The 16,120-nt window shown below is 43.2% G+C and overlaps 1 protein-coding gene across 2 annotated transcripts in view; it reads left to right on the plus strand.

The window, feature by feature from the left end:
- The window catches only part of DGUOK (deoxyguanosine kinase), a 38,729-nt gene that overhangs the window by 18,702 nt on the left and 3,907 nt on the right, over positions 1 to 16,120 (plus strand). For both annotated transcript variants that reach the window (XM_036263173.1, XM_036263172.1), the window contains 2 exons: positions 4,164 to 4,351; positions 9,254 to 9,401. In XM_036263173.1, the coding sequence (XP_036119066.1) occupies positions 4,203 to 4,351; positions 9,254 to 9,401 (297 nt within the window). In that variant the 5' untranslated portion in view covers positions 4,164 to 4,202. The remainder of the gene's footprint in view (positions 1 to 4,163; positions 4,352 to 9,253; positions 9,402 to 16,120) is intronic.

Here is a 16,120-nt window from a genome sequence, read left to right on the forward strand (position 1 = left end):
TTTTTCTTTTTGCTTTATTTGAAGTTTTCTTTCTTTTTTTTTTAATCCTCACTGAAGGATGTTTTTACATTCATCTTCAGACAGGGGGTGGGGGGGCGGAGAGATAGAGAAACATCAATGTGAGAGAGAAACATTGATTGGTTGCCCAGGGCCGGGGATGAACCACAACCGAAGTATGTGCCCTTGGCCGGAATCGAACATGGGACTCCCTGGTTCGCAGGCCCACACTCTAACCGCTGAGCCAATCTGGCTACCTCTGAAGTTTTCTTTCATTCTTTACTCGTTCATTCATTTGGCAAATTTACTGTTTTTATTCTACCATAAACATGTAAATTTAAAAAATTTACATGTTTATGCCCTGGCCAGTTTGGCTCAGTGGTTAGAGGGTTGGCCTGCGGTCCGGAGAGACCCTGGTTCGGTTCCCGCTAAGGGCATGTACCTCGGTTGCAGTTTGTCCCCGGCCCTGGTTGGTGGTGCAGGTGGCAGCCACTCGATGTGTCCCTTTCACATCGATGTTTCTCTCTCTCTCTCTCTTCCTCTCTCTCCCTCCCACTCTATCTGTACAAAAAATAGAAAAATGTCCTCAGGTGAGGATAAAAAAAAAAAAGAACCCAATAAAAAATTTACATGTTTAAACCTACCTATCAATGTTAATGGAGTTTCTGAGAAAGAAAAGAAAACAACAAAAACTCTTACTATTTTTTTATTACCATTTTCTCTAGACTCCATCCTCCAGGTATATTGAAATCGGCTGAAACTTTAGAGCTTCGGAATGTTTATACATTGTGAAATTTCTCTTTTAACTATTAAAATTGGCATTAAACTTGACAACCACAAACAATAGTTACTTTATACCTAATTCTGTCCTAGTGGTTGATCATTGACCACTGTTTTCTCATTACTGCATCCTCCCATTTCTTATTCTTTATTTTGGTTAATGTTTTAATTGGTTGAAATATATTTGAGAGAAATGGTTTTTTTGTTTTTTTGTTTTCCAGAAAAGGTATATGGGTGGAATAATTTTTGAGTGATTGCTTGTCTAAAAATGTCTTTCTTTTGCTCTGGAATGTAAAAGGTAGTTTCTGTTGCAGGTAAGTGTTAGGTGGTTCTGATTGTTGTGTGTGTGAGAGAGAGAGAGAGAGAGAGAGAGAGAGATTTATGGTTTTCCCCCTCATTAGTTTTTTTGTTTTCCTTTTATGAATGGTTGATATTTTGCCAGGATGGGTCCAGGTGTGTGTGTGTGTGCAAGCTGTATATATAAATAAATTATATATATAATCTTTTCTGGTTCTTGGTGAATTTCTTCCATGGAAAATCTTGTGTCTCAGATATTTTCTTTGATTTTAGTGTTTTTTCATCTGATCAGTTACCTCTGACTTATGACTCCTAGTTGTATCATGATTTGAAACTTTATTATTATTTTTTTTCCAAATCTCTTTTTATTAATTTAGAGAGAGAGAGAAACATTGATGTGAGAGAGAAACATCCACCAGCTGCCTCCTGCACGCCCCCTACTGGGGATTGAACCCAAAACCCCGGCATGTGCCCCAACCAGGAATTGAACTGGGACCTCTTAGTCCCTGGGATGATGTTCAAGCCACTGAGCCACACAGGCTGGGATATTTTGTTCTTAAATACCTAGAGATACAAAGTGTTTCTATTCAACAGTGATTTCTCAGTGATAGTGAAATTTGATGTGTGGGAAGCACATACCTCATGAGGAGTGATCCTCTCTCTACTCATCTCTTTTGTTGTTGTTGGAGGTTGTATTTTATCTCTGTGTATTGGACTCTTGTCACATAAGAAGAAAAATTGTTTCCTTGATTGAGTAGTTTTGTCTGAGCTATGGGTACTATGAAGTTGCAGATCATTTTAGCCCGTTTGAAAAGTTGTGTGATTAAAAATTTAATTAATTGCTGTGAGGTGGATCACAGGTAGCATTACATTTTGATGCATCTTTCCAGAGTAAAGGAAGAAAAAAACCCACCCTACCACTATATTACAATATATACTGTATATCCTTCTTCTAACCTGCATGTATGTGTTTTCATTTTTCATAATTTTCTGCCTTTTTCCTGCCTCTTATTTTAAGGAGAATTTCTGTTGCGGATGCTCTGTATGATATTCAGTCATCAGGTTTACTGCAGTGTACAGCCTGCTAGTTACTGTCTTCATTGGGTGTTTTGTTTTGGCAATTGTATTTTTCTCCTCAAGACTAAGAATGTTCTTTTCATATTGCTCCTTTTTTTAAAAATTTTTTATGACAGCCTGTTTTTATCAATGTGGCAGTCTCTGGAATCTCAATGAGATTCTTCTGTTTGGTCCTGTTTCTGGCAACAGCTGTCTCCTAAGAGGCTGCTTGTCTTGAGCACACAGATTGGTCTTCTCTTCTTGAATTGCTGAATATTTTTATATCCAATGATTATTCCTCTATTTGTTTATATGTTGAAGTGATGTTTGCATTTGCTCTGTTGCTGAGATGGTTCTTTCAGAACTTATATAGGCCCCTGTGCAGTTTTCTGTCCTGGTATAGTCTCTCTTTGCTGGCCCAAAGCCTGCTAGTGGGATAGCCCCCACCCAGTCAACCTAGTACATCTATCAGCACAGCGCCCCACTCATTCAGCGGGCTTCTATGCTGTCTCAGAACTGTGCCACACAACAGTCATGTTATATCAGAGACTCCAGTTGATTTGAATTTGCCCCCCTGCATCTACTTGCAGCTCTTAGCCAGGGAACACTTATGAAGTTGGTGTGTGTTTGTAATTTGGGGGGGACTGGAAAGAAGGAAATCATTTTGTGATTCACTCTGTTCTACCTGTATTGCTCCTACTGAAGCCTTCCAAAAGGCTGGGACCCTTTTGGGCATGTAGGGATGATATTTAACCAAACTGGACCACTTGTTATTTAACCTTTTCCCCTACTATATCTTTGTCTCTGCCTGAAATGCTTTCTTCCTAATCCCATTTCCATCTGTGAAATTCCACGTATCCACGTAGCTTAATGCCACTTATTTCCAGAAACTTCCTTAGATTACTTCCACTATAAGTAATGAACCCTTCATCACATGTTCTGCCTTATATTCTAGCTTTTTATACCCTTGTCACCCCCTTTCCTTTTGCATTGTAAGCTCCCTGCATTTGAGAACCATGTCTAGCTTGCCCCTATATGGAGAAATATTAGAATGAAGAAGTTAGAGGAAGCCAAGTTTGACTCCTCGTTCAGTACTTACTCTCCATGAGACCTTGGACAAGTAAGGTACTAACTTTTCTGGGTGGATTTTCTCAGGAAAATGGATATGCCAATAGTACCTACCTCATGAAGCTGTTCTGAAGATTAAATGAACTAACATAGCATAGTGAACATGGAAATAAATCTTAGTTATATTTTCTGTGTCCTATGCAGCACCTAGCTCAGGAAATGCCTCATTCACCTAGGCCTTCAGTTAATGGTGACTGCTTGAATGCAGATCCCAAGTGACAAAAGTCACTTGCACTGAGTCAGTAGCAGAGCCCAAGAAAGAAGCCAGGGCTTCTGAGAATCCCACACATGCTCCCACCTGTGCTTGCTGAGTAAGTGGGTCTTCAGATGCCTTTCATAAAATCCTAGAATGGAGGAGAGAAGATGGTAGAATAGAGGAATGGAGGAGGGAAGATGGTGGAGGGTGTTGTTTGTTAAAAAATTATAGCCCTTCTGTGAGAGGGAATTCTATTTGGTTGGTCAGATTTTCAAGTAGTCAGTTGCTTTCTTTTCTGGGTGAAGTTTTATAAAGAAATAGCTACAAATGGGGGCTCAAAAGGAAAGCAACATAGTGTTACAATGGGAAAAAAATGTTCCCAAGTTGAGTTTTAGATGGTTGTTGATTGTTAATTCCCCCTCAGACTCCACAAATCCATCAATCAGTAAGTAATGTTCTAATTCTATGTGTGGTCCTTCCTCAGCTCTTGTCTGTATGTTGAAGGTGGCATGTCATCTATTTCTGTGAGATTCTTGTTTAATAAAGTAGGCAAATCTCTTCCTTGATTGCATAGTGTTGACTTAAGGAAACCTCTGTAATTGCTTCTCTCGTTGATTATTAAACCTGCAGGGGGTGGGGAGAAGGTAAACACCATGAAGTAAATAAGCCTTCTAGGAAATTCTCCTATTTTTCTGTAATTTCCCTCTAGGCCTGCATTACCCCAAATCCTGGAAACTTGCTAGATTTGATGTACCGGGACCCAGCACGATGGTCCTTCACATTCCAGACGTTTTCTTTTTTGAGCCGCCTGAAAGTACAGCTGGAGCCCATCCCTGAGAAAGCCTTACGGGCCAACAGAGCAGTCCAGATCTTTGAGAGGTCTGTGTACAGTGACAGGTAAGACCCTCAACCCGCCCCTCATCAGAGGCCCACGCTCAGCATTGCATGGGCCTCTTCTTGCTCAGACCCTGCGCCACCCTGGTCATTGAACATTGTACTTTAAAAAATTGTTGTCTTTTGCCCTGGCCGGTTTGGCTCAGCGGTTAGCGCATCAGCCTGCGGTCCCGAGAGACCCGGGTTCGGTTCCCGCTAAGGGCATGTACCTTGGTTGCAGTTTGTCCCCGGCCCTGGTCAGTCGTGCGGGTGGCAGCCACTCGATGTGTCCCTTTCACATCGATGTTTCTCTCTCTCTCTCTCTCTCTCTCTCTCTCTCTCCCACTCTACCTGAACAAAAAATGTCCTCAGGTGAGGATAAAAAAAAAAAAATTGTTGTCTTTTTATTTTATTATTATTATTATTTTTATCCTCACCTGAGGACATTTTTCCATTTTTTGTTCAGATAGAGTGGGAGGGAGAGAGAGAGAAACATCAACGTGAAAGGGACACATTGAGTGGCTGCTTACCCACATGACCCATCCAGGGCCGGGGACAAACTGCAACCGAGGTACGCGCCTTTAGTGGGAACCGAACCCGGGTCTCTCTGGACCGCAGGCTGATGCTCTAACTGCTGAGCAAAACCGGCCAGGGCAAAAAAATTGTCTTTTTAAAAGACAGTGCTATACAGATTTGTTAAGATTTCCAGTTCCACAGGGCTATCATATATGTCAAGAAAGAAAATTGTATTTTTAATAAACTAAATGCACTTCATTTCTTGCATTGACACTGATTATGTTTTCCTGTTCTTTCCCGGCACAGAGGCAAGCTGGTAGCTACCTAATAGAAACATTACATGCTAAAAGGCACAGACTAGACACTTAAGAAGCAGTGTGTGTTCTAGGAAACCAAGTGAATTGGTGGTTGGTTATTACCTTGAAGAAGAAAGCAGACAGAATTAAAAATTCGTGTTTCTAAAATGATATGAGAGATATATTCATCCTTCTTTTATTCTTCAAGAGAGAATTTCTAAGAAGAAATAGCACATCTGTGAAATTGGCTTCAGTTTCAGATTTATTCTTTGACCCCTTGTCATGTGACAGGGCTCATTGCTGGCCCGAGTCTGTAATGGACTTCAATGGCCTATGTTGGGTCATGGGAAGGGTATTGCCCTGACCACCTGAAGGAGTGAGATGTGGAGTCACTTTTTTTTTTCTCAAATCCTCATCCAAGGATATTTTTCCATTTGTTTTCAGATAGAGAGGGAGGGAGGGGGAGAGAGAGAGAAAGAAACTTTGATGTGAGAGAGACACATCGACTGGTTGCCTCCCTCATGACCCTGACCAGGGCCGGGGACTGAACCGCAACCGAGGTACATGCTCTTGACCAGAATCGAACCCTCTGCTCTTTGGTCTGAGGGCCGACGCTCCAACCACTGAGTTGCACTGGCCAGGGCTGTAGTCGGTGTTAATGAAGGCTAGCAGCTAGCTTGGGAACTCAGCTCATCTGTTCCGTAGGAGCTAGTCCTGCCAGGCTCCGGAATTCCTGGCTATGCAGGAGACAAGTGAGGGTGCCTTGATCTGGATGGTGCTGTTTTGTTTTATTTTGATCCGAAGGCTGTGAATGACCTGTGTCAGTGTGAAATGGTGGTTTAAAGCATGATGGTCTGGCCCTGGCCGGTTTGGCTCAGCGGTTAGAGCATTGGCCTGCTGTCCAGAGAGACCTGGGTTCGGTTCCCTCTGGGGGCATGTGCCTCGGTTGCAGTTTGTCGCCGGCCCTGGTTGGTTGTGCAGGTGGCGACCACTCGATGTGTCCCTTTCACATCTGTGTTTCTCTCTCTCTGTTCCTCTCTCTCCTTCCCACTGTACCTGAACAAAAAATGGAAGAATGTCCTTGGGTGAGGATAATAAAAAAATAAAAATAAAAAATAAAAGCATGATGGTCTGTCTTAAGCCCCTTTGAGTTTTAAATGGAAAATGTAGCATTTTCATTGTGCATTCACTTCTGAAGACACTAAGTTGGTTACCTATTTAATTCCAAGTTAGACAACAAGGTCTGCTTTTTAGCACTCCCATAAAAGCCTTCTGGAGGGAAAAATAAGGGTACATTTGTACATGTCATGTGATTTGTTTTAATATTACCTAAAATCATGCAACACATGTAAAACAAACCCTCTGGGCTATGCATTCCCTCTCTCTGTACCCCAAGAGAGAGCCTACTCTTGTTTTTTTTTTATCCTCACCCGAGGACATTTCTGCATTTATCGTCAGATAAAGTGGAAGGGAGAGAGGGAGGAAAAGAGAGAGAAAAACATCAATGTGAGAGAGACACATTGAGTGGCTGCCACCCACACGACCCCAACTGGGGCCGGGGACAAACTGCAACCGAGGTACATGCCCTTAGTGGGAACCAAACCCGGGTCTCTCTGGACCGCAGGCCGATGCTCTAACCGCTGAGCAAAATCGGCCAGGGCGAGCCTACTCTTTTTAAGAGCTAAATATTTGTGAATTACAGATGCTTGGGCTCTAGATTTTGGTTCTTTTTCACCTGTTGGGTATACTGCTTCCTGTTTTCCTCTCCCAAGCCATGCCTCCTGGACTAGGAAGATGAATTACATAACCACCTTTGTTACTTGGAAATATACTCACCATCAGTTTTCATTTCCAGCCCTTTAGTGAGGTAGGCATGTGAGAGACCCCCTCAGAAATAGAAATACATTGTTTAGAAGCTGCAAGTTCTTATTTACTTGGAAGAGATGAAAATTGATTACACTATAGGCAGCTACCACATCCTAGATGTTTTCTTCAGAGGGAGTAATTTTGAGACAGAGAGGATAACTAATTACACATTCTAGTCCTGATGGTAATTTATAGAGCCTTTCCACTTTTAAAAATTCATTCATGTGTGCATTCGCTCAGCACCGATACGTTGAGTGCTGCCTGTGTTCAGACACCAGGCCAGGCCTTGGGGCTGCAACAGGAAGCAAAACAGACCCAGTCCCTGCCTCCACAGGACCTTAGTCTAACAGGGAACTCCGAGACTGCACATGTGCTCATGTGTTGTATGTGTTCCAAAGGAAGAGCACAGGTTGTTTGGGAGAGTGAATGACAGGGAGAAAGAAATCGAAATCTTTTCTATTTGAATGAAAAGAAACAATAGCATGTGGTTTTAGAGCAGGGACCCTGCCACCTAGGTCCTTAAGTTGATTCTTTGTAGCCCGTGCTTTCAGATGGTAGGAGTACCTCCACTCAGCGTTCAGCACCACACCCTCTACTCACGCCCTCCCCATCACTACCAGCTTTGGAGAAATGAAGAAGTGCTCATCCTCAGGAATGGCGAGGGCCCTTTTGTAGGGCTTATTAACAGATAATTAATTCCTCTTTATAAGATCTTAATTTCCATGTTACCTGTGAAGAAGCTGAAAACATTTTTCAAAAATTGAGTTAACAGAAGTCATCTCTTTTTACTTTTAGCTCGGCTATAGCTAACATTCCAGCCTGGGCGAGTTGACCTCTGGAGCTCTCAAATTGGTTTCTTCATAGCTAAGCAAAGACGTAGTTATAATAATAATAACCAAGAGGTCTTGAATACTGTATGCCATTCAGTTCTCTAAGTACTTGTGAGTATTATGTGCAAGCCTCACAACAATTCTACTCTTCTCTCTTTAAACAGAGGAAGAAACAGGTTGAGAGAGTTTGATGATGTGCCCATGGTGACACAGCTAGTGACTTTTTGGAGCTTAGGATCAGACTCAGGAATGTGATTCTGCAACCCATTCTCTTAATCACAGCACAACCATGCAGTGTACACTTTCCGGAGCCATTCCTACACAAGGATTCGGAATTTCATTTTCTCAGAAGTGGCCAGTTGCTGAGCGTTGCCTTAGAAACTGCAGTTCATTGTTTAGGATGTGAATTGTGTTTTGTATCAAGATGCCTGAGGTTTGAAAGCAGAATTGATTCCCTTGTGAAGCCATGGTTTCTCGTTAGCTCTGATTTCCTAGTTACCAGATGCTCCTTTAGTTGTAGAAGTAAGCAAGGGGCAAACCTAGTTTATTTTTATTTCTATTTCTATTTCTTTTTGTTAATCCTCACCCGAGGTTATTTTTTCCATTGATTTTTAGATACAGTGGAAGGGAGGGAGGGGGAGAGAGAGAGAAACATGGATTGGTTACCTCCCACACTCTCCCCGACTGGGGCCAGGGATCAAACAGGCAACCCAAGTACATGCCCTTGACCAGGAATCGAACCTGAGACTCTTTGGTGCACATGCCAGCGCTCTAACTGCTGAGCCACACCGGCCATTTAGATTTCGCTTTCTTGTATCTAGATTAGAGGCTCAGCAGCAGCTGAAGCAAGTAAATAAGAGCTCACGTGTGCTGTGGAGGAAAGTCTGCTTTCTTGGTAATCCTGCTTCAGAGGTGATGCCACTTCTCAGCTAAACGGAAGGCTGGCTGGGCAGCCTGGAGACTCAAGAGCCCTCAGTCTTTGAGTGAAGTGTGGTGGGTGCTTTGTGTTAGGCTGGTTTTGTTTGGGGGCTCCTACAATACTACCGAGGAAATCGGAACAGTGTGGCTGCATGCACCATACTCTGTACATCCTGACTGGTTTCCAGTAGGAAAGATTGCTAGCGACCAGTGATAAATACGCTTCTAGGGCCCTTTCTTCTGGTGGATCCGCCCATCTGGAGAGCTGTGATTCTAGCCTCTAAAGTCCAGATGCTATTTTCCATCTTAGTGTTGAGCAAGGAGGGGGGTAGAGGTAAAAATTTAGATTTCTTCAAAATTGAAAAGGAGCTAAAAGGGTTAAATGGTTTGAACAGACATGGAGCAAGTTGGTTATTGATTTTTCTGCTTCTTTCTTTCTTTTGCCCATTCCATTTCCCTTTCTTCTCCCCTCCCCCTGCCCCACTTATATTTCCAACCAGGTATATCTTTGCAAAGACTCTGTTTGAAAATGGTTCCCTCAGTGACGTGGAGTGGCATATCTATCAGGACTGGCATTCTTTTCTCCTGCAGGAGTTTGCCAGCCGGCTGCAATTACATGGCTTCATCTACCTTCAGGCTACTCCTCAGGTAATGCCGAACCCAACACCTTTGACTTTAGGGCCATATGAACTTCAGAGGAGATGGTCCCTAAGCCCCTGATTTATTTCCTGGTTAAAGAAATCTGATGATGGGTATTGTCTGGAGCACAGAGAGCAGTAGGTAAACACCCTCCCATTCTAGCTTTGAGCACCCGGTTTCCCACAGGCTTTCTGCAGCAGAGGGCTAAAGCGATCGACTGTCCATAGAAAGCATCCCTCTTGATGTAGCAATAAGGTAGAGCAAATTGAGTGTTATCTTTATCACCCAGGGTTCACGGGTTGGACCCTTTGACCAGAGAACCTAGCTAATTGCCTCAGCCTTTCCCTCCCTCTGTGGTGGTCCTGACGGTTTCCTGAGTAGGATGCACTGCCCTGATTTGTAGCCCATTTTGAACCTTGAGGATATCACTGGTAAGGCAGATGGACTGCAGAAGTTGCTTTCTATGACTCTGACGTGGACCATGGAGCCCCACAGAATAGGGGGATGCAATAGAGGGAGCACCAAAGTCTCTGGAGACAGCCATGGTCCTGGGCCTCCGCTGACTGGCAGTGACCTTGGGCAGCCCCTGGAAACCTTTTCCTGGAGGGGTTCTTGTCTGTTAAATCCAGTGGCTTAGACTGATGCTCTCTAAGGGCTCTTCTGGGTGGGATTCTGAGTCAGGCAGGAGGTATTCTTTTTTTTCTTCTTTTTTTATTGATTTTAGAGAGAGGAAGGGAGAGGGAGAGAAAGATGAAAACACTGATGAAAGAGAACATCAATTGGCTGCCTCCCGCATGCTCTCCGCTGGGGATTTGGCCCACAACCTGGGCATGTGCCATGACGAGGAATTGAACCAGCAACCTCTTCGTGCATGGATCGATGCTCAACCACAGAGCCATGCTGGCTGGGCAATTCTTGAGAGATGTGTTGCTCTCAATCTTTGAGACACATATGTCATATATAGTCAAATTCCAGATATATCACATAATCTTGGGAGGGAAAACTCTCTTCAGGCTAGAGGCCTTGCTTTTTTGCGACAGGACTGAGCCTGGTGGACAGGAGGAAGCCTGCGAGCTGACTGAGTAGGTCTGAGAACAGGCGGGAGAGCCGTCCTGCAGGCTCACTGGAGCCAGAGAGGAGGGGACGGAAAGAAGAGCCTCACTGAAGGAAGTGGCAGCCAGGAAAGAGGCCAGAAGTGTAATGGTACCAGATGTCAGGGTCTTGGTGTCCGGAGTTTCTAGAGATAGTGAGGCAGAAACTAGATCATAGAAGGAAATAAAGAGATTCCACAGAAATAATTAGGGTCTAAGGTTTAAAGTGAAACTGAACTAGGAATTCAGTGAAGCCGTGGGCGGAGAACCCTCGGTGAAAGAGGTGAGCTGAAACTAGATTCATTCACTGTAAGTTGACTGGCTGGGTCACATTTATAGGACTTCTTTTCGTTGGTCCTCATTGCCTGGGAACATTAATAGAGAGGCATATTATGAGGGTGATTATACTTGGGGGGTGGAAATCGGTGTCAGTGATCAGGGGAAAAGAAGATCCCTGCCAGAGAGGATGGCTTAAAGTAGCTGAGTGTAGGGTTCAGGGTGGGAGGAAAGTCCTGGTCCCATGAGGACTCATGGCCTGGGCCAAGTTGGAGAGAGGCTGAAGACTTGGAACTGAGTGAAGATTGTAGCTGGAGTGTGCAGAGGTGACTGGTCTCTAGTAGGAGTCGCAAGAAGCAGTGGGTTGAGGGGCTGAGCTTTAGAAGAACCTAGCCTCTTCCAGGAGAAACAACTTCCACATGATCAGTTCAGTGCCATGAAGATGGGTGTTGGTGACAAGGAAGAGGGTGGGCTCATTCCTGAGAGCGAACCAGAGCGCTTGGCTAGCTGCAGAGGCTTTGTTTCTGGGGAGCTGAGAGTGAACTGAGACCCAGCAAGGAAAGCAGGAAAGGCTTGCTCACTTTGTGCCTCCGATGACTTTGTGAGAAGGGGCAGTGATGATGACGGTGGTGGTAATTACTGTTATGATGGTGGTGTGGCTGATACATCTTTTCGGAGAGACTAATTACAATATTTTAGCTGGGGAAGAATGAGGGAAATTGAAGGGTTATTGCAACTTAATGGTAGAAAAAGGAAAATAGTTTAATTTGTTTTTAGATTGGTTATGATTTTGGTGCTGATTTGATGGCATTAGATCCAGGAATCCTGATAGCCCTTCCCTGAAGTCACCTTGACCTCTTCTGTGAGATTAAGAGATAACTAATCCAAGAGAAGAGCAGAACAGAGGTAAAACATCAATGTAAAAAGCTGTGCAAGTGGTCAGTGCTCTAGCGCAGAGCCCTCGTAAATACTGAGTTCAGAGCATGTGAGATGGACCTAAGTAGGACCTTTTGCTCCTTTCCACCTTCTTCCCTACATTCTAAAAAACAAGCAAGCCAATGATAAAAAAAAAAATATTAGAAGAGAAATGGCTGGGCCTCAGTGTCCCCACCCAACCCCATGATCTCGGAAGAGAGAGTGCAGCCGGACAGGGTGCCTCAGAGAGCCAGGCCCTGCCTGGCACTGTTCACAGGATGGAGACAGTGTGTGAAGACGTCTGGAATCAGATGGCCCCTGGGTTTGGGAAGCACAGTGGCCTGTCCACCAGCAGTCACCATCTAATTGCTGTCTCTGCCTTCCGCAGTCTGAGCAGGAGCTTTTCCTGGGGGAGGCAGATGGGAAGAAGGGTTCCTCCCTTTCCATTTGTATATATACTACCTTTTCCTGTTTACATTCAGGTGTGTCCTTCCCATGGGGACTGAGGTGAAGAGGGACCCGACTAAAGCACTATCTGTACAGGATTTTTTTAAAAAGAATGTTTGTACATGTCAGTAAAGCAAGAATAATGCCAAGTTCTCAAAATAGGAGTTTGCCTAGACTTCAGCAGGGAAGACAAGAAAACTACAGGACATTGAAAGAAGAAATAGAGGAAGATATAAAAAAGTGGAACCACATACCTTGTTCATGGATTGGAAGAATTAACATCATTAAAATGTCCATATTACCCAAAGCAATCTATAGATTCAAACAATCCCCATTAAAATACCAACGACATACTTCACAGAACTAGAACAAATACTTCAAAAGTTCATATGGAACCAAAAGAGACTTCGAATAGCCACAGCAATCTTGAAAAAGAAGAACAAAGTTGGAGGGATCACATTACCAGATTTCAGGTTATACTACAAAGCCACTGTACTCAAAACAGCCTGGTACTAGCACAAGAACAGGTATATAGACCAGTGGAACAGAACAGAGAACCCAGAAATGGACCCAAGGAATATGCTCAATTAATATTTGACAAAGGTGGCAAAAGCATACAGTGGAGTAAAGACAGCCTCTTTAATAAATAGTGTTGGGAAAATTGGACAGCTATATGCAAAAAAAAAAAAAAAAAAGAAAGAAAGAAAGAAATTATACCATCAACTTACACCGTACACAAGAATAAACTCAAAATGGATAAAAGACTTAAATGTGACTCATGAATCCATAAAAATTCTAGAAGAAAAGGTAGGCAACAAAATTTTGGACATCATACACAGCAGGATTTTCACTGATACATCACCTAAGACAACAGAAACAAAGGAGAAAATGAACACCTGGGGCTACATCAAACTCAAAAGCTTCTGCACAGCAAAGATACAATCATCAAAATGGAAAGGCAACCCACTGTATGGAAGAGCATAATTGCCAATGATATATCAGATAAGGGGTTAATTTCCAATATATATAGAGTGCTCATACAACTCAACAAAAGGAAAACAAAGAACCCAATTAAAAGATGGGCAGAGGAGCTAAATAGACACCTCTCCAAACAGGACATACAAATGGCTAAGAGACATATGAAGAAATGCTCAACATCACTAATCATCAGAGAAATGCAAATTAAAACAACAATGAGGTATCACCTCACACCTGTCAGAATGGCCGCCATCAACAAATCATCAAACAACAAGTGTTGGCGAGGGTGTAGAGAAAAGGGGACTCTAGTACACTGCTGGTGGGAATGCAGACTGGTGCAGCCACTATGGAAAACAATATAGTGTTACCTCAAAAAATTAAAAATTGAACTTTCATTTGACCCAGTGATCCCACTTCTAGGAATATACCCTAAGAAGCCTGAAACACCAATCAGAAAGAATATATGTACCCCATGTTCATAGCAGCACTATTTACAATAGCTAAGATCTGGAAACAGCCCAAATGTCCATCAGTAGACGAATGAATAAAAAAGCAGTGGTACATATACACAGTGGAGTACTGTGCAGCTGTAAGAAAGAAAGATCTTTTATCCTTTGAGACAACATGGAGGGACCTGGAAAGTATTATCCTAAGCGAAACAAGCCAAACAGAGAAAGACAAGTATCATATGATCTCACTTATTTGTGGAATATAATGAACATAAAAGTCTGAGGAATGGGGTAGTCCCAGAGATGTGGAAGTGGGGTACAGACTGACAATCCCAGAAGAGGGGGTGGTGGGGGAGAGATAAACCACAGAACTTACATGCATGTATGCATGAACAGTGGACATGGACAACAAAGCTGGGGACAGGGCAGGGAGGGAGGGGGAGGGGGAAATCAGTGGGAGAAAAAGGAGAAACATCTGTAACAAAAAATTAATTAAAAAAAAAAATGTTTGTAACCATGTCAGTAAAGGAAGAATTATTCCAAGTTCTCAAAATAGGAGTTCACCTAGACTTCAGCAGGGAAGACAAGCTTGCTCTGTTAAGCAAATTAATAGTAAAAAGGGAAATGTTAACTTTTTTAATAGGAGAGACCTTTTGCATCAGTGTTTGCCTGCCAGCAATAAATGAATAAATATAGCTTTTATAAAAAATTGTTCTGCCCTTGTGTAGAATTGAAAATATAAAGTCACAGTTTAAAAAATATGCATTTTTATTAATTCTGATAATATTCTTTTTCTCAGAGAGGAAACAGGTAGCTTTGCTGTGTTTAGAAATCCTGAGTTTACCTTGCTGGCGGGCACTTAAAGTGGTCAGCCTCTAAGGAGGCAGTTTGGTGGTGCGCACTGGCAAGGACACATGCTTTTCCACCCACTAATTATGCTCCTTGGAGCTTACTCCATGAATATGCTCCCATGCGGGCAAATGGCTCATGTGCAAGGCAGCATTGTTTGTAAGAGCAAATTAACGGAAACAGCCCAAGTAGAATATGTAGCAGGACACCTTTTACATATATGTTTTTCAAAAAAGATGGGGGTAAGAATGTGTATATATGAAAAAATTTCTGAACGTATACAAAAAATTAGTAGCATGGTTGGTTGGGGTGGAGAACTAGGTAGCTGGAAGTCAGGGGTGTAAAGCTGTGTGATTGAGGAGGGAAGGGAAGAGGGGAAGTGCCTTTGCGGGGGTCTTGAAGCCATCGGCTGTAGGGTGGGGATGTACGGCAGAAAAATAGAAGGAAAGAAAAAGCCAGGTGCAGAGTGAAGGAAAGTAGAAATGAAAAAGATAAAAGTAGGAGAAAAAGGTGAATGGACAGAGAGAGACTAAGTCAGATATTAAAACATTAAATGAATACATTCAACAAATACTTATTGACCTCCTACTCTGCCAGGCCCAGGGCTCAGCCCTGGACAAGATGGATTCTGGCCTGCCTTGTGTGCTCCCCCAGTCCCTGTGCCCTTGGAGCACCTTGTGCGGGCCTCCCTCTGTCACCTGATACAGCTAAAATGCCACTGGTGGTCTGTGTTTGCCCAGGGTCTACACAGCACCCGGCTTGCAGAGTGGTGCTCAGTGAGCTGGTACCAGAGATAAAGGGGAGCTCCTGTTCCTTCCAGGAAACACCTGTTGGACTGTTGGAGCCCAACTGCTCTCTCCCTTATCTGACTGCTGCACTTCAATCCAGACCTCACAGTTTAGCACTTGAGTCTCTGTTTTGCATACTTTGTTTTACTTACTATCTAACTACATTATAGAATTCCTAGTACAAGGACTTCTGAGTTTGGGACGATTATTGACTCAAGGGTGAGGGAGAGACCAGAAGGGATACGTTCTAAGAGTATTAACATGTTAGATCTCTGTTAATCAGTTTGCAAAATTGGACATAAGATCATAAATGAAATCTTTGTATATGACTTTGTCTCCTTAGAGGAACAATAGGACGAGGGAAACAGCAAAGACTGTCTTTGGGAATATTGTGCATTATATTTGAGGATAAAGTTTTTTAAGTGTTTGGAAGAGGGAAGTCATGAATCAATGGGTTAATCCACCTGTTCTTCCAGGACAGATGATATTGAATAATGAAATGTTTCCCAGGCAGAAGGAAGGCAGTTCAGGCAAAGCAAACATTTGGAGCAAAAGTTTGGATGAGTGAAAGAGCGAGGGCTGCCCTGCAGGCAGGTCGAATCTGGTAAAGCAGTGAGTCCAGGAGGGGAGCTAAGGAAATTGGGAGTGGAGACAGGAGGGGTGGCCGGCCTCTGGGAATGGCCTTGTGACAGGTAGAGTGTGACATTCTCTGAGCCATTGTGCTTCAGACTTTTCTACCATGTGAAAGGAGAATGGAAATACGCACACTCTGGAAGGAGGGAGGGAAGGAGAGTTAGTCCCAAACCTCACTTTTTACACTTCTTTATCTTTGACCTACGCAGATTTTGCATTCTGCGGCAATGAGTGTTTGCTATGATTTGAAAGAGATGTTTCTGATTACTTACCCTTTCGTAAATATGATGCAGCTCGTTTTC

This window comes from Molossus molossus, unplaced genomic scaffold, assembly GCF_014108415.1.
Source record: "Molossus molossus isolate mMolMol1 unplaced genomic scaffold, mMolMol1.p scaffold_m16_p_15, whole genome shotgun sequence".
Taxonomy (NCBI): Eukaryota; Metazoa; Chordata; class Mammalia; order Chiroptera; family Molossidae; genus Molossus; species Molossus molossus.